Source organism: Amphiprion ocellaris, chromosome 3, assembly GCF_022539595.1.
Source record: "Amphiprion ocellaris isolate individual 3 ecotype Okinawa chromosome 3, ASM2253959v1, whole genome shotgun sequence".
NCBI classification, from domain to species: domain Eukaryota; kingdom Metazoa; phylum Chordata; class Actinopteri; family Pomacentridae; genus Amphiprion; species Amphiprion ocellaris.
Window position 1 is genome coordinate 38,042,682 of NC_072768.1, and position 26,534 is coordinate 38,069,215.

General features: G+C 39.3%; 1 protein-coding gene and 2 long non-coding RNA genes across 3 annotated transcripts in view; 2 read left to right on the forward strand and 1 right to left on the reverse strand.

Annotated features, from left to right (window-relative positions):
• Positions 1–2,839: 2,839 nt before the first annotated feature.
• On the forward strand, positions 2,840–8,750 carry LOC129348278 (uncharacterized). The gene is made up of 3 exons (XR_008600778.1): positions 2,840–4,915; positions 7,203–7,328; positions 8,426–8,750. It is a non-coding gene; the product is annotated as an uncharacterized LOC129348278 (long non-coding RNA).
• Positions 8,751–14,595: 5,845 nt separating this feature from the next.
• Positions 14,596–15,714, forward strand: LOC129348620 (uncharacterized). Its single transcript, XR_008601237.1, has 2 exons — positions 14,596–14,703; positions 15,377–15,714. It is a non-coding gene; the product is annotated as an uncharacterized LOC129348620 (long non-coding RNA).
• Positions 15,715–18,281: 2,567 nt separating this feature from the next.
• The window catches only part of sntb2 (syntrophin, beta 2), a 43,487-nt gene continuing 35,234 nt past the window's right edge, over positions 18,282–26,534 (reverse strand). Inside the window, exons 6-7 of the mRNA XM_023261746.3 lie at positions 24,304–24,494; positions 18,282–23,633 (exon numbers count right to left, since the gene is read on the reverse strand). Of these exons, the coding sequence (XP_023117514.2) occupies positions 23,541–23,633; positions 24,304–24,494 (284 nt within the window). The 3' untranslated portion in view covers positions 18,282–23,540. The remainder of the gene's footprint in view (positions 23,634–24,303; positions 24,495–26,534) is intronic.

Below are 26,534 nucleotides of genomic sequence, written 5' to 3' on the forward strand. Positions count from 1 at the left end.
TTCTGAATAGGCATTCAGATTTTCTCTTATTATTGTTATTAATGAAAGACGTTTACACATAAAGAATGTTGATTTATAATTAAAGAAGTTTTTTTGTCTAATTTCGTGTCCTGGAGGTCTTGTTTTCTCAAAAGACAAAATTAAACTCCGCAGTGAGACAATCAGGCAAAGCTGATTAAGAATGGAATCATTTTCCTGATTCTAAAGCAGCAATCTATTACTCACTCTTCTTTCAGCATTCCTACACTCACATTCTTTAAAATAAATAAATAAATATTGTGAAACTTGACCATGTTTGCAGTTTTTTTTAACTTAAAGAAACATAGCATGAAATTCATTGAAAATACTTTTACTCAGCTCATCTTAATTAACATTAATGCTGCTAACATGTTAATTTATGGATGATAAACATCTTTGCATGTAAAGGATGAGGATTAATTCAACCTTTATTTATTCTCAGAATACATTAATGTCTGGAGGAATCATTTATAATTCAGTCCCATAAGAAAATAAAATATTTAGGCACAAAAAAGATTGATTGATTGATTGAAAAAATAAACCTGAATAACAATATTAATGAAAATGACCAGAAGGCAAGGTTAGTAAATTAGTGAAAACTTTAATTGCTGCATTTAAAATTTACAAGCAAATTAATCGACAGGAACACCTGGAAGCAAAATAAGATGAATGTAAAATGTGAATTGCTCTAAGGATAAAAATAAGATTCATGTTGTTCCTCATATTATTCCAGGCTGCAGGAGCTCTGAGTAAAACTAGATTAAAACTAGTTTCTCCATAAAAACAGGAGTTCAATCATTTCAGTGTGTTTGGTCTGTAATAAAATACAGCAGTGAAGGAATGTGAAGGGAAATAAACTTTGCTCATGATAACATTATTTATTTATTGATTAGAATAATTAATGTTCCCATTTTAAATGAGAAAAATCTAACTAAAAGTCTTGTCTATACTGAATATCAGAGCATTTTATGACAGGTTATGATGTAACTCACAGAGTTTTTGTCAAAGAAAAGTAAGTTATTAATTTCTACATCATTTAAAGAGATAATAAGTCCAAAACATTTTCATGTGATTTTAAAAAATCTGATATTTTTGTTAAATTTTTGACTTTCAGTCAAACCTTTAATTTTCCAAGTCATATTTTTGAATAGCAAATCAAAATGATGAGCTGTTAGGACATGGATTTAATTACCGAATTAATTAATCAAAACTATAAAGAACTATTTAACGATCTAAGCATTTTTGTCAGAAATATGAGTCACTAAATCTGATTGTGTCAAACAAGCAGCAGCTTTGAGATCTTTTTATTCTTTAGTTTAAAAAGAATCTTGCGGAAGAACAAGAACTAACTGATGAGCTTCTCTAACATTCTTTCCTAACAAACAAACAAACAAACAAGCAAACAAGTAAACAAACAAACAAACATCCTAAACTCTGTCACCTGATCCAGGATCCTTGTATTATGGATGGTGTGTGACTGGTGTTGTTTTTTTCGAGCTGCACCTGAAGACAACATTTTTAAAAATTAAATTCTCCTTTAGCGCCATCAACAGACTGAATGAGGTAAAAGCAGCATTTGTGTCCACTGGGGCAGGTCAGAGAAAAGTTGAGTAAAACTAGAAAAGTTGAGTAAAACAAAATTTTAAAAAAATTAAAGCTGCAAGCAGGGTTGGACGGGTCCTCGCATCCTTGCTGGTTGACAAATCCACGCACGTCCACCAGGTGGCGCTGCGACCGAGAGTTTATGTCGGCCTATGGATGTGATCAGGACTGGACTCTGATCACACATGTAAACTTTGAGGCAGATTGGAGCATGTTTAGGGCAGTTACACAGCAGTTGATGTTTCATGGCGAAGCATCAAAATTCACGAGGCCGCCATGGCCACGCCCTCAGACTTAAGGTGAGCATTTTGATAACTTTTGATCACCCATGCCTGGAGTACATCCTGGCCAAATTTCAGCTCTCTCGGTGTTACCCTGTTTGAGTTTATAGCCTTTGAAAATGTACAAAAATGACCCAAAATCGTCAAAACATATGACATATAATTCAAAATGGCCGACTTCCTGTTGGGTTTTGGGCATGGGTGTCAATTACATTTTTGTGTGTCTTGACGAGTTACATATGTGTATCAAATTTCATAATTCTAGGTGACACGTACTGGAAGTAGTAACTGTTTGAAATTTTCCAGGTGGCGCTATGGAGCCATTTTGCAACACACATGTACAGTTTCCCTAAAATATGAAATGGGTTGCCGGTCCAGATATGTGTGGTAATTTTGGCGAGCATTTGAGCATTTTTAACCTGTCAAAAAGTACTTTGTTTATTACGGCAACGATGCGTTGCCACGGCAACAGCGTTTTATGAATCGTCAAAATCTTCACACGGTGGCATCGTCTAGGCGTGACCACTGAGCTGACCAATTTTCAAGATGATTTGACAAAGTTTCAGGCAATGGTAGGTGCAAATGTAATGACAATTTCTTCCTGTTGCCAATAGGTGGCGCTATGAGTATTTCTAAATTTATGAATGTGGATGTATTCAGAACCGGACTGGTGTCCCTCACATCGAGTTTGGTCCAGATTGGATGATTTCCAGCTGAGATATTAATAATTCAATTTTCATGGCGAGAAATCGAAATTCGCCGCAATGCCACAGACCCTAACTAGAAACACTGACTTTAACAGTTAAATGCAAGTCAACTCAAATCAACTCAACTTTATTTCTAAAGCGCTTTAAAACAGCAGCCGCTGAAACAGAGTGCTGTACAATAAACAAAGAAATAAAACATTAAAACAACAAATAAAACATACACATATTAAGACAGCAGCACAATAAAACAGAAGCAGAGTCTCATGCTGTGTTAAAAGCCAGTGAATAAAAATAGGTTTTAAGTTTGGTTTTCAAAACCGCCAGTGAGGGAGCCTCTCTGATGTGCATAGGGAGATTATTCCACAATCTGGGAGCAGCAACAGAGAAGGCTCTATCTCCTCTGAGCTTCCTCCTAGACCTCGGAACCTCCAGAAGCAGCTGAACAGCTGATCTGAGGGTTGGTGAGGAGGGATGAGGATGGATGAGGATGGAGCAGCTCAGAGAGGTAGGGAGGGGCCAGACCATTTAAGGCTTTAAGAACAAATAAAAGAACCTTCAAAGCAACCCTAAAGCGCACGGGGAGCCAATGGAGGGAGGCTAAAACAGGCGTAATGTGCTCATATTTTGGAGGGCAGCAGCAGCATTCTGAGCCAACTGGAGACGCGCTAGAGCAGACTGGCTAAGAACAAGAACCGCATCATCCCCAGAGTCGTTTGCCAGGAGAACATCATTAAAAACCCGTAGCAGTGCTGACTCCGTGCTATGCAGAGTCTGAAAACCAGACTGAAAAACCTCCAGTACGTTGTGCTCATCTAAAGAGGACTTCAGCTGGGCATGAACAACTGTCTCTAAAATTCTGGAAAGAAAGGGCAGCTTGGAGATTGTTCTGAAGTTAGATAAAACTGTGGTGTCGAGGCCAGGTTTCTTCAGCAGTGTTTGGACTGCAGCGTGTTTAAAACTAGTGGGGGACCACGCCAGTGGACAGACAGCTGTTAATGACGGTTAAAACTGACTGCCCAATACATGGAAAAACCTCTTTTAAAAAGTGAGGCGGGATGGAGTCGTGAGGGACCCTTTATGTGGCCGACAGTGTCTATGAAAAACGACAGAGTAACGGGCTGAAATTTATGGAGCCCAGCCGGGCAGCAGACAGAGGCAGAGGGGTCGACGGCAGGAGCTGAGATCAGAGCCCTTGTACTAACAACTTTATCAATAAAAAACTCCTGAAAGTTGACGCACAGTTCGATGGATGCTTCCTGGCAAACCGGCTTGGGAGCATTTAAAACTGAGTCAGTGGTATTAAATAAAACTCGAGGGTTGTGGCGGTTTGACTCAATGACTCCAGCTAAGTGAGCCCTTTTGGCTTCCTTAACCACAGTCTGATAGTCTCTCCAGCGGTCTTTTAAAATTAAAAACGACACTTGCAGCTTGTCCTTCTTCCAGCTGCGCTCAGCTCTACCACACTCCCTCCTCACTGCTCCAGTTGCGTCGTTGAACCAGGGCTCCAGTTTTGCTCTACGATGTGCAGTCTTTAAAGGAGCCACGGAGTTCAGAACACCTTGACAGAATAGAATGGAACCATGAGCTGAGTTCCTCTGTATCCATAGAGGATAAACTAGAGGGGACGCAGAGCTGATTAAAAGCAGCGGAGAAGCGACCGGCAGAGAGAGAGTTCAAAAACCCGACAGTACCGAGCAGGAGCGCTGGATTTAAGACCAGCACACGGAAAGCTGACATTAAAAATCACAGGCTTATGATCAGAGAATACGTTATCACCGATCTCAATATTCGACACAGACAATCCATAAGACAGAACCAGGTCTAACGTGTGTCCGTGTTCATGTGTGGGACCCGACACACACTGAACCACATTAAAAGAGGCAATAAGACTTAGAAAGTCCTTCACCAGCCGCTTATCGGGACAGCACACACGAATATTAAAATGCACAATATTTCTCCTGTCTGGATTAAATTTCAGAAATACAGTTTAGATTTACTAAATATTCCAGGAATTCTTGCTCTCAGTTTGACCATAGAAATGAACTTGTTGTTGAGGCAGTTTGTGTTTGAGTTTTTCTGCCTCGAGCTTCATCACCAGTGATGTTCAGGACTCATTCTTGTATTTTACACTCTCTGATGTTTTCTTTTCTTCATGTCTAGTGTGTGAATCATTTCTGGTTTGTCTCTTCAGTGTCTCATGTGGCCCTGCAGCTTCTCCTCCTCCACCTCCTCCTGAAGCCTTCATCTTCTTCATCATCAGCTGCTCAGTGACTCTGTTGGACGTCTCACCGTGTGGCAGCAGCTCAGGTCAGTGGTGAAGATCCTCTTTATCAGCTCCACACCCACAGACGTAGTGAACGCAGCGTCTGTTGTTGTGCTAATAAGAAGCTGCATCTGAGCAGCAGCAGCTCTGTTCACTCCAGCCTCAGTCACACATGGAGTCAGAGCAACACTCTGTCAGAGCTGATTCCTCAATGTTAGATCTGATTAATCTCTCTCTAGTAACAGGTTATGTACCACAGGCTTTTAAGGTTGCTGTAATCAAACCTTTACTTAAAAAGCCCATCTAGATCCAGATGTTTTAGCCAACTATAGACCAGTTCCAACCTCCCATTTCTCTCCAAAAATTCTGGAAAGAACAGTTGCAAATCAATTATGTGAACATTACAAAGGAGTGAGCTTGTTTGAAGGTTTCAGTCAAGCTTCAGAGGTGCATCATAGCACAGAAACAGCTCTGGGGAAAGTTACTAATGACCTTCTCATAGCGTCAGATAATGGACTGGTCTCTATACTTATTTTATTGGACCTTAGTGCAGCATTCGATACAATCGACCACAAACTTTTATTACAGCGACTAGAACATTCTATTGGCATTAAAGGACAGCACTGGACTGGTTTAAATCCTACTTATCAGACAGGTTCCAGTTTGTGCATGTCACAATGACTCTTCTGAGCATACTAGGGTTAATCATGGAGTTCCGCTAGGGTTCTGTCTTAGGACCAATACTGTTCACCATTATACATGCTTCCTTAGGCAACATTATTAGGAAGCACTGTATTAATTTCCATTGTTATGCTGACGACACTCAATTGTATTTATCTATGAAGCCAAATGAAACTAATCAGCTAGCTAGACTGCAAGATTGTCTTAAGGACATAAAGACCTGGATGACCTATAATTTCTTACTACTAAATTCAGACAAGACTGAAGTCATTGTATTTGGCCCCAAACATCTTAGAGAATTGCTTTCAAAGCATATAGTTACTCTGGATGGCATTACATTGGCCTCCAGTACTACTGTGAGGAACCTCGGTGTTATCTTTGACCAGGACATGTCCTTTAACTCGCACATAAAACAAATCTGTAGGACTTCCTTTTTCCACCTGAGAAATATTGTGAAAATCAGGAACATCCTGTCTCAGAGTGATGCAGAAAAACTAGTCCATGCATTTGTTACTTCTAGGCTTGACTACTGTAATTCCTTATTATCAGGTTGTCCCAATAGCTCTCTGAAACATCTACAGCTGATCCAAAATGCTGCAGCCAGAGTACTGACGGGAGTTAGCAAGAGAGATCATATTTCTCCTATATTGGTTCTCTTCATTGGCTTCCTGTTAAATCTAGAATAGAATTCAAAATCCTTCTTCTGACATATAAAGCTCTTAACAACCAATCTCCATCATATCTTAAAGACCTGATAGTACCATATTATCCTAGCAGAACTCTTCGCTCTCAGACTGCAGGCTTACTTGTTGTTCCTAGAATCTCTAAAAGTAGAATGGGAGGCAGAGCCTTCAGTTATCAGGCGCCTCTCCTGTGGAACCAGCTCCCAGTTTGGGTTCGGGAGGCGGACACCCTCTCTATTTTTAAGACCAGGCTTAAAACCTTCCTTTTCGACAAAGCTTATAGTTAGGGCTGACTGGGGGACCCTGACGGGGTATGCTGTGTTTTCATTTGCACAACTGACTTCCCCTCTTGACGTCCCTTTAGTTTGCCCCTAGTTATGCTGCTATAGGCCTAGACTGCTGGGGAACCTCTCTTGATGCACTGAGCCCTTCTCTAACTACCTATGTATTTACTACATATACCATTATTGCATTACATTCACTCTGTTTCTTTCTGTGTCCTTTCTCCGAGTGTCCCTGGTCCCAGAGCTGGATGCTTCAGATGTGTGGCTGTGTTTTATGGTCCTTGTGTCCCACCCCCCACCTCTCTATCTCTACCCCTCTATCTCTACCTCTACCCCTCTATCTCTACCTTTCTACCTCTTCTGTCCCTCTCAACCCGCCCGGCCAGCAGGCAGATGGTCCCCCCACATTAGAGCCGGGTTCTGCTCGAGGTTTTTTTCCCTGTTAAAAGGGTGTTTTCCTTGCCACTGTCGCCTTTTGGCTTGCTCTGGGGGTCAGGCATATGGGTTCTGTAAAGCGTCTCGAGACAATTTGACTGTAATTGGCGCTATATAAATAAAATTGAATTGAAAATTGAATTGAACTGAGAGCTCTCAGCAGTTTTCTACCCATTTAAGAACAGGACAAACCGAACAAGCTGTTGTATCGATTTGTCCACGATTTCCTCTCATGTGTCCATTTTAAGGAGTTTGCAGTCAACCAAGGCCGACTCAGAATCACTCCCACCGGGAAGATCTGTGAAGGAAGGTCCACCCGGCTGGTCCAGAAGCTCCGGTCCAGCAGAGCAGCGTCAGGATGGAGACGTAACCGGGTGAGTTAACTAGAGAGGCGACACATTCACATAGAAAATCCAACAATTCCTTCTGTTTTTACAGTTTGTGACTCTGGTAAATGGTGTCATTTTTCAAAGCTGGTGGGTTTTGGGCTTCACAGATTGAACCTAAATGCTTTTCTTAAACAAACTGCTGAGCTGCTGCACAGTGAAATGTTTGAGTGGAGCTCAGGATGAAAGCATCAGAGCTGTTTTACATGTTTTTATGTTCAGCTAATATCATTTCCTCTGGACAATGTTTGTGGTGTTAGAAGTGGACGTTTGTAGGGAGTTTTCAGTTGTATACTTAATGCATAAATATTTGCAGTGGTGGTTTCACTGCAAGCATCTACTGATGTCACCAGTGAAGTAAATAAAAACAGCATTTGTTGAACTTTACGCCTCTCAGTGTCTGCAGTTAGTTTAGCTGAATCAATGCAAAGATATTTCTATTTTTCTACATGACAGGAATGTCAGTGAAATCCAAATGCTAAGAATAAACAAGTGATCTGCCTGGTCACAGATCCCACTTTAATCCAAAATAAAGACTTTGCAAGGAAATGAACTTGAAATATGAGCCACCAGTAAAAGTTGTGATCAGCAGAAGGGCCTGTATTTTATCTTTGGAGAAGTTTAACATGTAAGTTTGTGCAGCTGATCAGTGGTGAGGCCTGTGGATGACTGGAGATGTGTGTGGACACTTAGACGAAGCAGCAAATGTGTTGAAAATGAGTTGTCTTCTCAGAGTCTTGAAGATGTTTTGTCAGAGCTAAGAAAGAAGTAAGAGATCCTGCAGGTGATTGTTGAGTGTGGTGTTGAGGAATTTGAATGTAGAGAATAGCAAAGAGATTTTGAAGATATTTAAGCCATAAGTTGTATTTTATTTGTTTGCTGTTCTCTCCCATTTGTGAGTGAAGAGAAGTGATTTGACATGAAGAATGTGATTTGTGTGCTTTTGAAATTGTGTTAAAATGTAAAAATGAGTGATGAGGAGAAGAGTGTGACTTTTTAGTATTGTGTTTTTTAGCGTGTTCTTTAAAGTTGTAGGTAGATTTATTTCTTTTTTTGATTTTGTGGATTGTTTTTTTTTCTTTCAGTGTTGATGTCACCGCCTTGACGAATAGAAGAAAAGCCTGTATTTGGGTATGTAGGACTGGTAGTCCAGAGGTAGTGGTGGTGGTTTGGAACCTGGAGAGTGCAGGTTCAATCCCCCACCCTGCTCAAGCTTTTTTTTTACATTTGGGCAAAATTTGCCAAAAATCTTCTTGAAAGACAGGTGCCTTCGTGCCTTCGTGCCTTCGTGCCTTCGTGCCTTCGTGCCTTCGTGCCTTCGTGCCTTCGTGCCTTCGTGCCTTCGTGCCTTCGTGCCTTCGTGCCTTCGTGCCTTCGTGCCTTCGTGCCTTCGTGCCTTCGTGCCTTCGTGCCTTCGTGCCTTCGTGCCTTCGTGCCTTCGTGCCTTCGTGCCTTCGTGCCTTCGTCGTGCCTTCGTGCCTTCGTGCCTTCGTGCCTTCGTGCCTTCGTGCCTTCGTGCCTTCGTGCCTTCGTGCCTTCGTGCCTTCGTGCCTTCGTGCCTTCGTGCCTTCGTGCCTTCGTGCCTTCGTGCCTTGCTTATGGGTAAATCTCCATGTTTTCCCTCTTTCCAGGATCCATCCAGTCCAGTCCAGTGACACTCCACACCACAGACCACACCTTTCCACAAGGTTCCCAGCGGGATTCGAACCGTGACCATCCACATGACAGACACACACCCTCTGTGTGAGCTATCTGTCACACAAGGTCCCTGGTGGAGTTTGTTGTAATGATGGTTGCAAGAGGTTGTCATGCAGCCAAAGTGTAAAAAGAGCCTTGAGCTGGATTCCAACCAAGGACCTCCTGGATGAGAGGCAGATAACTTACCACTGCACTATCCTTCCTACTGGGTGTAGCTGTTAGTTTTCGTAAATGATGGTACACAAAAGTATTAAGGAAGTGAAGATAATAAAGGTACTAAGGTACCGGGGAGGCAAAAAACTTACCTCTACACCACCTGTCCTACAAGATGTTGCTCTAACTTTGCTTAAATGATGCTATCAATTAGTACTGGCGCAACCAAACGACAAATAAAAGGTGTGAGTGGAGATCTGAATCATGTGAGGTTTGTTTCTGAGACTGAATACACCTGATCTCATCTGATCTGCAAAGCTAAGCAGGGTTGGGCCTGGTTAGTATTTGGATGGGAGACTACCTGGGAATACCAGGTGCTGTAAGCTTTTTACTTCTCCTCACAACCTGAACAACACACTGCTAGCGACAGCTATCAACTAAAACCTCTTGGTTTCTTTATTATACACTCTATGAGGTGGATAAGCTGCAGCTCATGCTGATTTATTGCTGCTTCTGGTTGGAGCCAAAGAACAAAGGCTTCACCTGTTGGAGCAGCTGATGTCCTGCAGCCTCTTCACCACAGAAAGCCTCTGACAGCTTCAATTCTTTACACTCTGACTGCAAGACACCAATCACATAGGAACATTTACATGTATGGAACAAAGAGCTGAGCTGACACTCAACATATGTTTGAGCATTTATTGATAAAGACATTCAAACATGTCTAGAGATAGAACACCAACGCACGGTGTAAGAAAGGTCAGAACAGACTTCACCTGCTCAGGAAACTGAGGTCCTTCGGGGTGCAGGGAGCAATTCTGAGGACCTTTTATGGTTGTGTGGTGGTATCAGCCATCCTGTATGGACTGGTCTGCTGGAGCAGCAGCATCACGGCTGCAGACAGGAAGAGACTAAAGAAACTGGTTAAGAAAGCAAGCTCTGTCCTGGGCTGGTGGTAGACAGGAGGATGATGACAAAGCTGTTGTCTATCATGGAGGACATCTCCCACCCCCTGCAGGAAACAGGACCATCACCGGCAGCTCCTTCAGGGACAGACTGCTTCACCCACGATGTTTGAAGGAGGTCCTTCCTTCCTGCAGCAGTCAGACTGTGTTCAATCAAGCCTGCTCCCAGTAGTTCAGATCACCCATGAAGTAACTGCAATAAAATGTAAATAAGTCAATATGTGCAATTTCACAGGGTTTTTTTTTTTACAAGCATTTCTATTTCTTCTCTAAGGAGAAAGCATCTATTTATATCTGTGCACTGAGTGCTGCTTTTTTTTTTTTTTTAAACTTTTTTTCCTATCTGCTACTGCCACACTGAAAATTTCCCCACTGCAGGATCTACCTATCCATCCATCTATCTATGGTCCATCTACCTCCCTACCTATCTATCCATCCATCCATCCATCCATCCATCCATCTCTCTCACAGGTGTGGGGGTTGATTCAACTGTTCTCAATCACCTTAATCCACGAAGGCCCGGTTCTTCATTCTTCCACTCTCTGCCAGACCACAGACTTTGAAACCAGAACCTTTCTCCTACAATTAGTCTGGTTTCCCCTTTTTGTTTTCACCTTGGTTTAGTTATCCTTTCTGTGTTGGTTTTAGTTTCATTCGTTAAATAAACTCCTTGTAATCTTTGACCTGTGTCTGCAGATGTCCTGTGACACCAATGATCCCATCTGATATTTAGCATGTTTTCAATTATTGGTCCCATTTCTTAAAAAAAAAAAAAAAAAAAAAAAAGCCCCCTGAAATCTGATCAGATAAATGAATGTGAAACTACTTTGGGTCTGCTGCAGCTGCCTCCCTCTGATCTTGTTCCTGCCCACAGCACAATCTGATCAGTGAAACACTGAAGGACAACTTCAGCATGTAAAACATAAATAAGCAAAGGCTGCAACTCGTGATTATTTTAATTTTAACTTAACTTTATGTGCTGTTCAAAAACTTTATTTTTTCTGCAAATGTGTAGTGATTCCAAATCTTGGTTATTGATCTCCTTGATTACAAAAAAAATCTGTATCGACCCGGAAAAAAAACAAACATGTCAGGCACCCTATGATGTTAACTGTTTGCCTGAATGTTTTTGTTTAAAATCCTCAGTAATAACCTTTGACTGGTTGCTCTTAACCCTGTAAAACTCACTGCTGCAAAAATACAACATCAGCTTATTTTTTAATTACTATTTTCTATTATATATATCTGAAATAAACCCTAATCTGTGGGTCTGACAGCAGCGTGAGGTCAAAGAAGCTGCCATCAGCTGCTGCACTTCTGTCCGTCCAGCAGATGGAGCCATGGAGCTGCAGTCAAGTGAAGAGCAGCACAAGGCAACCACCACTTCCATCCACTGACGCATTCAATTTGACTGACGCTAATGTTTTATTGACTTCCAACCACTAAACCAATATGATCACTGATGCACTGAGCTGAAGAAGTAATGTTACATTTCAAACATAACTGGGGAAATAACCGAAACTTCTTCCTTAGGAAAGGAGAAAGTATAAGAGTATAAAGGCAGTGCAAGAATAAATAAGAAAAAAACGGTGCAAAAATTGCCCATAGCATTATATACAGATGACTTTATTCTTAAAAAAAAAAAACAACAAACATGTAGAAGACTATATACAGAGGATCAGGTTTTCAGTATAGATAGATCGACAGATGAATCCTTACTGTGAAAATATTTAAAGACATTGAACATTGTGCAATATAAGGTCAGTCAGCAGCCTCAGTTCATGCACCAAGAAAACTTTTATGCATTTTTTAAAAATAAATTTTCTCCATTTACAAGGTAGGGAGATAACCGAAACTTCTTCCTTAATAGTTCCTGTTTAGTTTGTATGCTGTGGTGTCAGGATTACTACACGTGGAAATGAATATCAAATTAAAATCATTTCCATATCTTGACAAGTTGTTGCGATCAAAAAGTAAACTAAAGCTGCAAGCAGCGTTGGACGGGTCCTCGCATCCTTGCTGGTCGGCGAATCCACGCACATCCACCAGGTGGCGCTGCGACCGAGAGTGCAGGTCGGCCTATGGATGCGATGAGGGCTGGACTCTGATCACACGTGCAAAATTTCAGGCAGATTGGAGCATATTCAGGCTACTTCTAGAGCTTTTCCTGTCCATCCACCAGGTGGCGCTGCGACCGAGAGTGTATACTGGCCTATGGATGTGATCAGGGTCGGACTCTGATCACACGTAAAATTTCAGGCAGATCGGACCATGTCCAGGCTAGTTATAGAGCATTTCCTTCCAACCACCAGGTGGCGCTGCGACCGAGAGTTTATGTCGGCCTATGGATGTGATCAGGACTGGACTCTGATCACACCTGTAAAGTTTGAGGCAGATTGGAGCATGTTTAGGGCAGTTACACAGCAGTTGATGTTTCATGGCGAAGCATCAAAATTCACGAGGCCGCCATGGCCACGCCCTCAGACTTAAGGTGAGCATTTTGATAACTTTTGATCACCCATGCCTGGAATACATCCTGGCCGAATTTCAGCTCTCTCGGTGTTACCCTATGTGAGTTTATAGCTTTTGAAAATGTACAAAAATGACCCAAAATCGTCAAAACGTATGACATATAATTCAAAATGGCCGACTTCCTGTTGGGTTTTGAGCATGGCTGTCAATTACATTTTGGTGTGTCTTGACGAGTTACATATGCCTACCAAGTTTCATAATTCTAGGTGACACGTACTGGCCGTAGTAAATGTTTGAAATTTTCCAGGTGGCGCTATGGAGCCATTTTGCCAAACACATGTGCAGTTTCCCTAAAATCTGAAATGGGTTGCCGGTCCAGATATGTGTGGTAATTTTGGCGAGCATTTGAGTATTTTTAACCTGTCAAAAAGTACTTTGTTTATTCCGGCAACGATACGTTGCCACGGCAACAGCGTTTTATGAATCGTCAAAATCTTCACACTGTGCCATCGTCAATGTGTGGTCACTCACCTGACCAATTTTCAGAATCATATGACAAAGTATCAGGCAATGGCACGTGCAAATGTAATGACAATTTCTTCCTTTTGCCAATAGGTGGCGCTATGAGTATTTCTAAATTTATGAATGTGGATGTGTTCAGAACCGGACTGCTGTCCATCACATCAAGTTTGGTCCGGATTGGATCATTTCCAGCTGAGATATTAATAATTCAATTTTTATGGCGAGAAATCGAAATTCGCTGCAATGCCACAGACACGCCCCTTGACGACGAGTCACCATTTTCTTTGGGAATCATCATCAATGTGTTCAGGCTTATGTTACCACATTTGAGGTGAATCTGATCAACGTGCTAAGAATAGTACATCAAAGTGTGAAAAATGTCAATTTCCTGCTACCACAAGGTGGCGCTATGACTGTGAATGTATATAACCACATGGATATTGTCAGGGCTGGACATTGATCACACATGTCAAATTTCAGGCAGATTGGAGCATGTACAGCTGAGTTAGACACCACTTCCTGTTTCATGGCGAAGGATCCATTTTTTTGGGAGTCGCCATGGCCACGCCCTTTGAAATGAAATGAACATTTTGATAATTTTTCATCAGGTCGCGTGTTTGCATATATTGGCCAAATTTGACGTCTGTCGGACTTATCCCCAATGAGTTATAATTTTGAAAAATTTACAGCTAATTCAAGATGGCCGACTTCCTGTTGGTGTTAGGGCGTGGTCATGATTGACTTTTTTGGGTTTCCTGATGTGCTGAATATGCATACAAAATTTTGTAGCTGTACATGAAACATCGTGCAAGTTGGCCTAATGACCAAATTTTCAATTTTCCAGGGGGCGCTATGGAGCCATTTTGCCACACACATGCGCAACTCCCATAAAATATCAAATTTTTCGCGAGGCCTGATGAGCATGCCACGTTTGATGCGTTTTGGGGTATGATAAGGCCGCCAAAAAGGCAATTCAAAAGTCCGGAAAAGAATAATAATAATAATAATAATAATAATAATAATAATAATAATAATAATAATAATAATAATAATAAATAATTCCTTGCATTCCAATAGGGTCTTCGCACCGCCGGTGCTCGGACCCTAATAATAAACCCTAGGGTTTCAATAGGGTCTTCGCACCATTCGGTGCTCGGACCCTAATAAATAATTCCTTGCATTCCAATAGGGTCTTCGCACCATTCGGTGCTCGGACCCTAATAATAAACCCACGGGTTTCAATAGGGTCTTCGCACCTTTGGTGCTCGGACCCTAATGAACAACACTAAATAGGGATCTCCTATCCCGGAACACTCGATCCCGCTGAGTGATTCACATAACAAACCGAACCAATCAGGTGATTCGAAGCAGATGAGCGCTTCAAACGTCACTGAAGTGAGTCAAACGTCACGAGTCACGTGACCAAACCACGCCTCGGCACAGTGGCTCGATACGTTTGCTTCATGAGCTACAGCGCATGTGTCGAAGCCTCGGGTATCAGAGGACCATCACTAGATTCTACCAGCAGACACTGAAAGGGCTCTGATAGTTTGGTAAGTTAATGTTTATTTTCTTATTGGTGCCGGTTTTAATGCACTTCATATACACCTGTAGTGTCAGATATAATGTGTTCCATACACTCCAGATGTTGGTGGAGTTTATTTGTGTGTGTTGACCAGAGAAGAGAGTTAGCATCCAGTAAATATTAGCTTTAATGTGAATTAGCGATGCTAACTGAGCTAGCTGCTCAGTCCTAGCCTGATTAAAGCTAACGTAGCATTAAGCTAACGTAGCATTAAGCTAACGATGTTTGTGTTGTGTTTCATGTAAACAGCTGAAGTGTGTTGTGTTCGTGTAATGTGGTGCATTTAGTTAATAAAACTGTCAATTGAGACGCTGGTTCACATTAATGTAACGTTTAGAAAACCTAAATGTGATTAAAACAGTGAGGTTAAGGTTCTGTGTTGTCAGTAGTCCTGAATATCTGCTGAGTCTCTGAAGTTAAACTGGAGAAAACAGTAAATCTGCTGTCTAGTCGTTAACATTGTTTAATGACTGATTCACATGTTATAGTACTTATTCCTGCAGTGTAGACTGGAAAAATAAACTCCCAGAATATGATCAAAATAATGATGAACACTACAGTTATTACATTTAATGTTGCAGCAGTTGGAATGAAAGAACCTTGTAGATCGTTTCCTCAATGTTAGTGTCTTTTCCTTCCAGCCTTGGTCTGGATCATTGGGAACATCTAGTCTGATGGACTGAGAGCTACAGAGAACATGAACATCCAGCTGTGGTTGTCTGAAGAGTCTTTTCTCCTTCATCACTGTGAGGAAGATCAGCACTGATGTCCTCCTCATCCTTCCAGTAATAACAATAATGCTGCAGATTCAGCTCCTCCCTTCAGAATACAACTTGTCTTGTGACTGTTCAGTTTTTACACTTCACTGTCAGCAACACATTATTTATTTCATCCATTTATTTCATGTGTTTACACATCTTTACAGTTCACAATAGTTAAATAATGTAGTTTTTAAATGTGCAATAAAGGTAATAATGAAGCTCCTGCCCTGAATGTGTCGATGTTTTAATGCTGCATATCTGCTATAAATAACATGGACTTTTTATATTGTATTTCTGCTCCAACAGCAGAGATGCAGTTAAAGGTGATAAATAGAACCCATGAATACTAAGAACAGAGAATAATAAACTGCTGAGAGTTGGTCTGTCCTTCTGTAACTGAAAGTTAAACAGGAAGTGGTTCACTGAGGATGTCGTCCATTCAGTCTCCTTCTTCACAACCAGATGAGGTTTTCCTTCTGTTGGCTTCACTCAGAAGATCCTCACAGTGAACATGAGACACCTGAGATGAAGACAGATGTCACAGTATCAGCATCAACAGCAGAGGTTCATCAATACTTTGATCATATTCTGGGAGTTTATTTTTCCAATCTACACTGCAGGAATACGTACTACAACATGTGAATCAGTCATTAAACAATGTTAACAACTAGAGAGCAGATTTACTGTTTTCTCCAGTTTAACTTCAGAGACTCAGCAGATATTCAGGACTACTGACAACACGGAACCTTAACCTCACTGTTTTAATCACATTTAGGTTTTCTAAACGTTACATTAATGTGAACCAGCGTCTCAATTGACAGTTTTATTAACTAAATGTACCACATTACACGAACACAACACACTTCAGCTGTTTACATGAAACACAACACAAACATCGTTAGCTTAATGCTACGTTAGCTTAATGCTACGTTAGCTTTAATCAGGCTACTACTGAGCAGCTAGCTCGGTTAGCATCGCTAACATTAAAGCTAATATTTACTGGATGCTAACTCTCTTCTCTGGTCAACACACACAGAAATAAACTCCACCAACATCTGGAGTGTATGGAACACATTATATCTGACACTACAGGTGTATATGAAGTGCATTAAAAGCGGCACCAATAAGAAAATAAACATTAACTTACTGAACTATCAGAGTCCTTTCAGTGTCTGCTGGTAGAATCAGCAGAAGCGCCACGGTGACATCACTTGACTTCAGCCTCGCTAGGAGCTGCTGTCAGGCAGGAATCCTGTGATCAGGTACGACTACCCACCTGGACAGAAAACCCCGCCCAGAGCCATTTGATTGACAGCTCAGTCCACCAAGTGAAAGCAGAGTCTATTGTCATTGTTTTTACTTGGTGGACTGAGGAGTGACAAAAGGAAAAGGCAAATGCAAAACGGAAAAGACAATGACAAAATCGAAAAAAAAGAGAAAAGGGAAAAGCAAAGACAAAATCTACCTTTTTTTGTATTTATTTATTTCTCTTTATATTTCCACATATATTTATTTATTTCTCTTTATATTTCCACATTGTTTATTTCTCTTTATATTTCCACATTTATTTATTTCTCTTTATATTTCCACATTTATATTTCCACATTTATTTATTTCTCTTTATATTTCCACATTTATTTCCTTATTTATTTATTTCTCTTTATATTTCCACATTTATTTATTTATTTCTCTTTATATTTCCACATTTATTTCCACATTTATTTATTTCTCTTTATATTTCCACATTTATATCCACATTTATTTCTCTTTATATTTCCACATTTATTTATTTATTTATTTTTCTTTATATTTCCACATTTATTTATTTATTTCTCTTTATATTTACATATTTATTTCCTTATTTATTTATTTATTTATATTTTATTGTGGCACTCCTGTGATTCCCTAATATACATGCTGAAAAGGCTAAAAGTAATGAATAAACAGTTTAATTAGTCAACTATAAAAGAGAGAAAATGGTTAAAACGCAAAAGTTATGGAAATAAGCTTAGATATTAAGATATAAGACAAAAATAAAAATAATAAAAAATAAACAAAAGCATTTTAATTTGACTAAAATAAAAGACCATATATGACCAGATATAGACATAAGAGCTGAAATATAGTTTTGAGTAATCAATAAATGTCACAAAAGCTAAAAATAATAATTAAATGGTTGAAATAGTCGACTTACAGGAGTAAATAATAATAATAATAATAAGGTAAAGAGAAATTGTAAAAAGCCAAAAGTTATGGATATCAGACCTGAAATATAGCTGCAAGAGGCTATGAATGGTTGAAAAAACTAAAGGTAATAGACAAAAAGCTGGAATAGACAGCTAAAAGTAAGAAATAAATAGTCAAAATGTCGAACTTTGTACTATTTATCTTGAAAATTTGATAAGTTCTGGATGTAAAAGTGAAAATACACCTTTATGCAATTAATAAATGTTCCAAAAGCTTAAAATAATGGATAAATAGTTGAAATAGCTAAAAGTACGACATAATTTGTCAAAATTTTAAATTTCTGGATACAAGAGCTGAAATGTAGCAGATAAATGTTGAAACAGCTATCAATAATGGATAAATAGTACGAGATAATCAGTCAAAATGTAGAATTTATGCATTTAAAAGCTGAAATGTAGCAGATAAAATTTAAAAAAGTAAAAATTAATGGATAAATGGTTGAAATATTCAGCTTCTGTCACTTAGTAATGTTAAAGAACCTCCAATTCACCACAAAAAAACAACAAATGTAAGGTCTAAATCACAACACAACCTGAGCTGTACTTTATAAGAGTTTAATTGGTATTTACATGAGATTACTACATGGTATCATACAGTTTTACTGAAGGAGTCTACAATACTTTGCATAATGACGCTTTGCTGCAGCAGCACGTTTTCCTCTCGTTCAGTTTCATGATTGTGTCGGACGCAAGCTGCCACAAATTTAACTTTGGTTCCAGAAACCTCATGTTTGAAGCGTTGCATAGACGGGACAGAAGAAGAAGAGGAGGAGGAGGAGGAGGAGGAAGGAGGGAGTACATTCACAGGTGAGACGGGCCGACAGGTGAGTGCATTAAGGAGGGACGGCCTGCAGCTTTAATAAGTCAGTATTGCTTCAAATGATGGCAGGAACTAAACAAATATGAGTGTTTTAACCCTCTGAACCCCAAAACCTTGATCTGAAAGGTGTTTTCTGTTGAAAAAAAATACAAAAAACACAATTTATGAGCCAGAAACTTAACACAACAGATTTACAACTTTCCGACGGTCTTTGAACACAACAAGCCAAAGAAGCTGCTCCATGTTGAAAATGTACCTTAAATATGATCTGAAAATTGCTGAAAAATAAACTGTTTATGATTACTGGATTCTGTAAAAAACAAAAAATTGTGCGTTTCTCAGCGCAATCGAAAAGCCATAAGTGATTGGGCTGTGATCAACAGTGATGTGGCAAAAATTCAGAGACTCGGCTTTGTTTTTAGAGCAGAGAGGAGTAAAATAAAGGAAAAAAAAAGTCACGTGGCAAAAGGCATGCTGTTTAAATCACAAGAAAAAATCATGAAAAAGGACGATTTTTCAGAGCCAAAAACTGAAAAAAAATGTAGGCTTTACTACTTTCTGCCGGTCACTGAACTACTCATACAGAACATGTAGTTCTATTGGAAAAATTAAACAAATCTAAGCATGAAACTGACAGCAAAATGCCAAAAAAATGCTAAAAAAATATACAGTTTGCTTTAACCAGATTCTATAAAAACAAAAAACTCTGTGTTCCTTAATGTAACTGTGAAGCGATTAATGACTCAGCAGTGACCAACCGTGACGTGGCAAAAATTCTGCACTCGGCTTTGTTTTTAGAGCAGAGAGGAGCAAAATAAAGACAAAAGTTATAAATGTCTAGTCATAAAATATCTATAGAATGTAGAGCCACTGTTTTTATTTTAAGTTGTGATCGATAAAATAAATGCAGCATGGCTCAGAAATGGTGAACAGAGGAGCAGGCTGTGGGAAGATACATTCAGCATGGTGAAACATCGAGTTTACATGCAAAGTAGTGAAAAAGCTTGTTGAGGCTGTAAAAATGGAAATATTAAATATCTATAGTATGTGTTTTTTCTGCATTTTGGTAACACCTGTGGACACTTAAAAAATGTCAGAAATGTTGGTTCCATTTTTACATTTTTCTGTAAATTAACAACACCACCAAAAAAATCTACTTTTACAAAATAAAGACACCCAGAAACTGTTTGGAGTTCAGAGGGTTAAAGCGAAACAAACTCTACTTCTGTTTTAACATCAGAAACCGCATCTTGAAATGACCCTAAATAGGAACTAAATGTTGTATTTCTACTTTGATTAAAAAAAAAAAAAAAAAAAAACTTCTGCTCAAACAACCACAAGGAAGTTTAAAACAGAACTGAGGTCGACCCGGCCGAGTTCCTGATCCGAGGACAGACGGGTTATCTGGTTCTCATCGGACACAAAGACTCTTTGTTCTGAGGTCCAACAGAACACAGAGGCGCCACTGAAGGAAACTTTAGCAACAAGAAGCAGCTGAAGGTGATGAAAATGTGTTTATTGGACTCAAATCTCTGCTCAGGCAGCTGAACTAAAGGCAGAATTAGTCAGTCACGCTAATAACATCGACTTCACGTCAATTTAATGACGTCAAAAGACTAATTTAGGGTTCAAATAGCTCAAAAGTCAAGTGTAAATGTTCATTATTTAGGGAATAACAGAGCTTTTTCCAGACCTTTCAACTGTATTTCACTGTCTTGATCAGCAAACTGAGCTTCTTCATGAGTCAAATTACATAAAATAAATAAGCTTTTAATTATCAAACTGCTAAAAATAACTTTTAAATAGTTCTATGTCAATAAACAAACACATTTAGAATTCAGAATACCTTGCTATTTGCATTTATTTATGAAAATTTAACAATATATGTGTAAATTTTGGCTTTTTTTCAATGATGTAAAGAACACAAATAGCATATAATTTGTCTGCCGCTAAATTCTCCTTTTTGTGTTTTTCATCTACCAAAACCAGCGATTAGCTTTAAAATGCCACAAATGTGCAATTGCTTTATCTTTTTTTGATATGCTACAAATATATTTGCATTGTATTTACTACTGGTGATGCTAATAATTTCAATCCTTCATAAACAAACTTTATAAACATTGGTTTACTGCTCCAGTTAGGAATGAAAGCATTTTCTAATATATATATTCTAATATATATATAACTATATTACTATAAAATATTTTTTTTCAGAATTTTATCTTGTCATGTAAAGTGGTATTTGATAGAAATGTAAGTATTTTGGGGGAAAAAAACACGAATAAGAGCTAGAAAAGTTAAGCTAAAAACCAAACTAGTTTAGGCTAGCTGTTAGCGCTGCTAGCTAATGCTAATTTAGCTGGTTTCCTCCAGTTTTTAAATTTTGTAAACTTGATTTTAACACAAACACATTCAGAGTTGAATTTGTTCAACCACATAAATAAGAATTAACAGCTAAATCTTATCTGTTAGAGAAATAAAAGTAACACAGGATTTAATTGTCTTGCTAAATGCTAATTAGCCAGGATTAGCGATAAGCTAGCATCTCTGTAGCCTTTAATCCAGGGGAATTGATGCAGTTTACTGTGTTTAACCACCTTTAAATCAAATATTAAAGCGTATATATTACATTTAAAGAAACATTTATTAAGTCTGCTCATTATTTCAACTAGAAAAAGAAAGCTGAAGGTGAAAAAAAAAACATTTTGAGGTGATGAACTTGTCCAAACTTAGCATGTAGCATTTTTAGTTTAGATTTCATGCAAAGAAACAGATTCACAATCAGGCTTAAAATTAAAAATAGATTTGTAGAAACTACAAACATTTCCTCAGCTGTGATGAAGACAGTGAGATGTGGCCGAAAGCTCCAGAATAAAGTTATTTATGTGAATATTTTCTCTGGTTTTCTGGGACGACACCTCCTACATGAGGTGACTTTAAGGACAAACTAGTTTCAACTGTCTATACAAATGTTTATATAAACCTACATAGGCTTAAATCTGAGCCTTTTTAAATTAGTTTCAAGGTTAAATAATTTTATAGTGAATATATTTTAATGCTAACTGCAAATTTATTTGCTGGAAATAAGAATATTTCGCTCCTACCTGCAGTAGGGTGAAATCGGACACTTATTTACTGCTTGACAATTTTTGTTTGTTTATTATTTAGGAGAAAAAAATAGAATTTAACCCTCTGAACCCCCAAAACTAGAAGATTTCAATGGCATGCTGTTTTCATCACAAAAAAATAGCAAAATAAGACGAGCCAAAAACTGAAAAATTCTAAGCTTTTCCATTTTCCAGTGGTTCTTGAGCAACTCATGCAGTTGGAAAATGAATTCTACTTGTCGTGTTTAAAAAAAAAACTGACAAAACTAAACAGTTTACTTTAACCAGATTCTGTAAAAAAACAAAAAATTCTGTGTTCCTTAATATAACTGTGAAGCCATTAGTGACTCAGCTGTGAACAACAGTCACGTGGCAAAAATTCAGTTTTCAGCTGAACTGCAGGCAGTGTTTCCACAGAGCGGAGACGAATAATGAATTAAAAATGGAAAAAGCTAAATATCTAAAATGTAAAGCCACCATTTATTTTCTAGTATTGGGAGTAATTGTGGCTATGTGAAAAATATTGTACATGTTAATTCCAGTTCTTTTCAATTTTGTAAAATTAATAATCAATAAAATAAATGCAGCATGGCTCAGAAACAGTGAACAGAGGAACAAGTTGGAGGAAGATACATTCAGCATGGAGAAACATCTTTCTACAGAAAAACACCTCATCTGTAGACATGTAGAGCCTTGTTTCTTTTCCATTATTTGAATTATCTGGGGGCACTTATTAATAAATTATATTTTTTTGCAAATTAACAATCAGCATAAAACTTGGTTTAATACATTTTTAAATGATTTCTGTCTGTGTCAAATTACACAGAAGACATTTTTGGGTTATTTTTCTTTCAAGTCATGGTTGTTCTGTTTCCACAGAGGTGCAGGACTTTATATTGTAGTGAAAAATTTACCCACAGTGAGGAAAAATGTGACAGGAACCAAAACGACTGGGAGTTCAGAGGGTTAAAAACACTAAAATATGACATTAGGAATGCTTAAATTTCCTGTTTTTGAAGCAAAAGACTGAAATAAGCGAGCAGAAAGATGTTATTAAAATACATCTTTACCGCTGCGATGCGTAATCTCAAGCGAAGGGAAGCGAGGCGATGGCGGTGGTAGTGTGGGTGACGACGGTAGGTAACATGTCATATATCATCATCTGGTCAGAAAGTTCATGCTATGAAGAGATATACAGTTAAAAAAACAAACATAGTAACATGGTTTACACTATAAGAGTAATACTATTGCTTGTGCATGTCCAAAGCATAAAATCCTCTTATTGTGTAACGTTACAAAAAGAAAAAAAAACAGGAAAAACGTTACAAAGACAGTCTTTTCCTACACGTTGAAAAAGGCACAGATGGCATCCTGACAGTAGTTTGGGATAATGTGCAGGCACACTATCGAAGCCGACAGAAGCGAGTAGCGTCGAGGTCTTTCTTCTTCTCTGCTCAGCGTCTAAAACAGCGACTTCCTCAGACGAACAGAGACACGAAGAAGTGGACTGGAAGGCTGCTGTGGAATGATAGGCAGAGTAACAAGTCCTTGGATCTACAAAAGCCTTCCCTGGACGTGTTTGGGTATCACTTTGAGGCGTTGCAGGCTCGCGATTAGAATCTGGAATGTCGTGAGGTCGTTAACAGCTATCTAACACTCGAAGCAAAGTGCCCCTTCCTGTTTGGAGAAGCTGGAAGAGAAGGCACGTTTCTGAGACAATCGACGATGGGTTAATCTTTCCCTGCAGCGCCGCCTCGGGACTAGCTTCAGCTGTGAATGGAGGAACTGGAGAAAAAAAAAATAAGATAAAAAAATAAAGAAAAACAAGAAGAGTAATGAAATGCTTTCGCTGCCGGCGTCGGTCGGTCGCTTCACGTCAGAAGGCCCATCCGAGTTAGTTTGGCTGACAGGAAGGAGTGGAGGACGAACACCACCGGCTTTGGACCCGAGTGGAGGTCAAACACCTGGAGGAAGGAGGGAAACATCAGGAAAAGAAGATTACAAGGAGACAGAAACTCTCACTTCTAATAATCTGCTCTGTTTTCTACTGTCCTGATGGTTTGTACATATTTTTGTTGCCGTTTCTGGTTCATCTTTGACTCCTCTGGACAGAAGTGGTTCAGTTAAACTAAATTTGTTGTCTTTCTGACTTGTTTCTTCAGGTTCTTGATGGGTCTAAGTCAGGACTTTGGGTAGACCAGTCTAGAACCTTCATTCTAGCCTGATGGAACCATTTCTTTACCATGTCCTCAGACTTTCCCCCTGTAGAGTTTGAGTCTAATGAGTGGATCTAATGGGTTCTATTTAGACTGGATCAGAGGAGTCAGCAGCTGCAGTCGACTGTAATCACTCAGAAGGAGTTAAGACACCATAAAACTATGAAAAATTGATTAACACAACTTTCTAGATCAACAAAACTGATAATTCAAGAACCTGTATGCATACTTTTGTTCCAGCAGACTTTGTCATATTTCCAGAAGACCTTTAATAAATCTATGAAAGAACCAAAATGTTTCATTGTTCGCTGAGACAAAGATTCATGTGGTTCAAAGATCTCGTCATAGAAAACTCATAGTTATGGGAGTCAATGGAAACTCAAGACCATACACATGGTATTTACTGTATATAATTTACCATTTCTCCCTCTGGACCTCCAAAGTCAAGGTACAGATTGCGTATTCCGTCGTCGGCGGACATTTTGAGCTTCTCGTAGGGGTATCTGAAGAGCACGGCGCCCCCCGATGGATCAGCCGGTTCCCTCGTCACCGTGAAGCCTTTCTCGTAGTGCAGCGTCAGTCGGACGTCCTGCCGGTTCAACGTGCAGCCTGTAAGAGATGGAAAAACAGAAGAAACAGCCTTAAAACTCATAATGTAGGAGGTGGGAGTGGAATTATGGAATATTTTCTCAAATAACTGACTGATCGGTTGGTTTATTAAATGTCGGATAATGCTGAAAAAGACACAAAAGATTCCTGGAACCTGGAATCATGGACTATTTTCTCAAGTAACTGACCAATTGTTTGGTTTATTAAATGACAGAAAATGCATAATTTCCCAGAATCCAGAAGAATTCGTGCTTGGACGTTCTGTTTAGTCTATTTTAAATCACAAAAACAACTCAAAAAGCCAAAATCACTGGATTAAAGGTTGAAATTTCGAGCCTCTGTAATTGCAAAGTTCACCACACTGACCTACATATTGACAGCTCAAATGACCAAACCCACTTTTATATAATCAACAGTGTGTTGAGCCACAGCCCAAAGACAACTGGATCTGTTGAACGAAGCCTGGCCCGGTGCAGGATGACTGGGAGGTCATTCGATCCCGGAGCATTTCCATGTGCGTTACTGTAACTTGAATGGGCTCAAATGTTCCTGGACAACTGTGTGTTTGTGCAGCAGCCGGACGAGGAAGGAGAATTGAAAAAGGGCCGAAGCTTTCCAGCGCCGCTCCGCCGGCCAACTATTGTTCTGCTCAGAGTGGAAACATTCCCCTTCGCCGCCTCCCACTTCTGCTTTTCCTGCACAGACAGAGCTGCTCTTTCTGCCCTGAGCTTCCCTTCACCAAAGCTCAGCTGTGACATTTAGAGGAAGAAGCTTCGTCTGAGCTCACCTGGGAAAAAAACCCTCCTGCACAGAGTGTTGACGGAGTTTAGTTTGTGAACAAATACTTCCTCTAGAAAACTAAATTCCTTTGAACATTTGCTTGTGCAAAGGTGAAGCCACATCCTCCTGGTAAAGCTCCGCCGACACCAAACACACTCGGTGTTTAAAACCAGCATAAACATGAGCTCTGCATGCCAAAACTGCTCCGTCACAACAACAGAAACATCCCTCTGTGGTGTTTCTGTGGTGTGTAGCTGTTGTAATTACTGTTTCCCAACACAGAAACCATCAACACTGTAAATTACATAAAGACAAACCACCAGAGTTCCATCAGTGGCTGTTTACAGAAAACTGCCGGGTGAATTTGAAGGGAATTTAAGAAAAGTTGCAAAAAAACGGATGAAAGAAAACATGAATTCAGCTCATTTTCATGAACTGTTGTGGAGTGAATAAACTCGACTGTGTAACGTTGTCAGAAGGTGGCGCTAGCCGTTACATTAGCTGTAATAAACAAACTAGAAGAAGCCAGAAAGAAAACCCTTAAAGGAGAAACAAACAAACTTTAGAGAGAAGTCTTCAGGAATTGTTTTCAATCATGAAATTTGTAAAAAATTCTTTAATGTCAGCGGGTATAAGACATGTTTTATGCTGTCTGGAGACAACAAAAAAATCGCTACGTCAAAACTCAAGCTAATTTATTGCTTTAAATAAAAAGCTAAAACCCCAACTTTAATGACATTATTCTGTTTTCATGAACTTTTTCTGTTGCGATACTTTAAAATGTACATAAAAATGGTATGGAAACACGGTTAATAACTGCAGCAGAAGATATCTCTTAAATACCTGCTCTGTCGGGTTTCAAAACACCAAGTTGGCGACGGCTAAATTCAGTTTTTGCTTTACTCACTGTTTTGGTCTAGGAATATCATTGAATAATCATAAATTAACTACTGTTAATAATTTAACTGATTGAAAATATTTTATACGATAAAGCAAAAGAAGAAGAAGGTCGTGCATGTCAGTAAATGTATCATAAGATCAGCTGCAGTACCTGGTTGTTCCACCAGGTGGAGCCTCTTACTGTTTAACACTGTAGAGACCAGAGGAGGCGTCACTTGGACTACTGTCGGTTTCGTATTAGCAAACATAGAGCATTATCAGGGTTTAGCTAGCAACGGGCACCATGACAAAGACTTCTGTGGTGGTTAATGGTGACCGGTCAAAGCTTCCATTGTGAAGACGGTTCTGTACACTACCAGC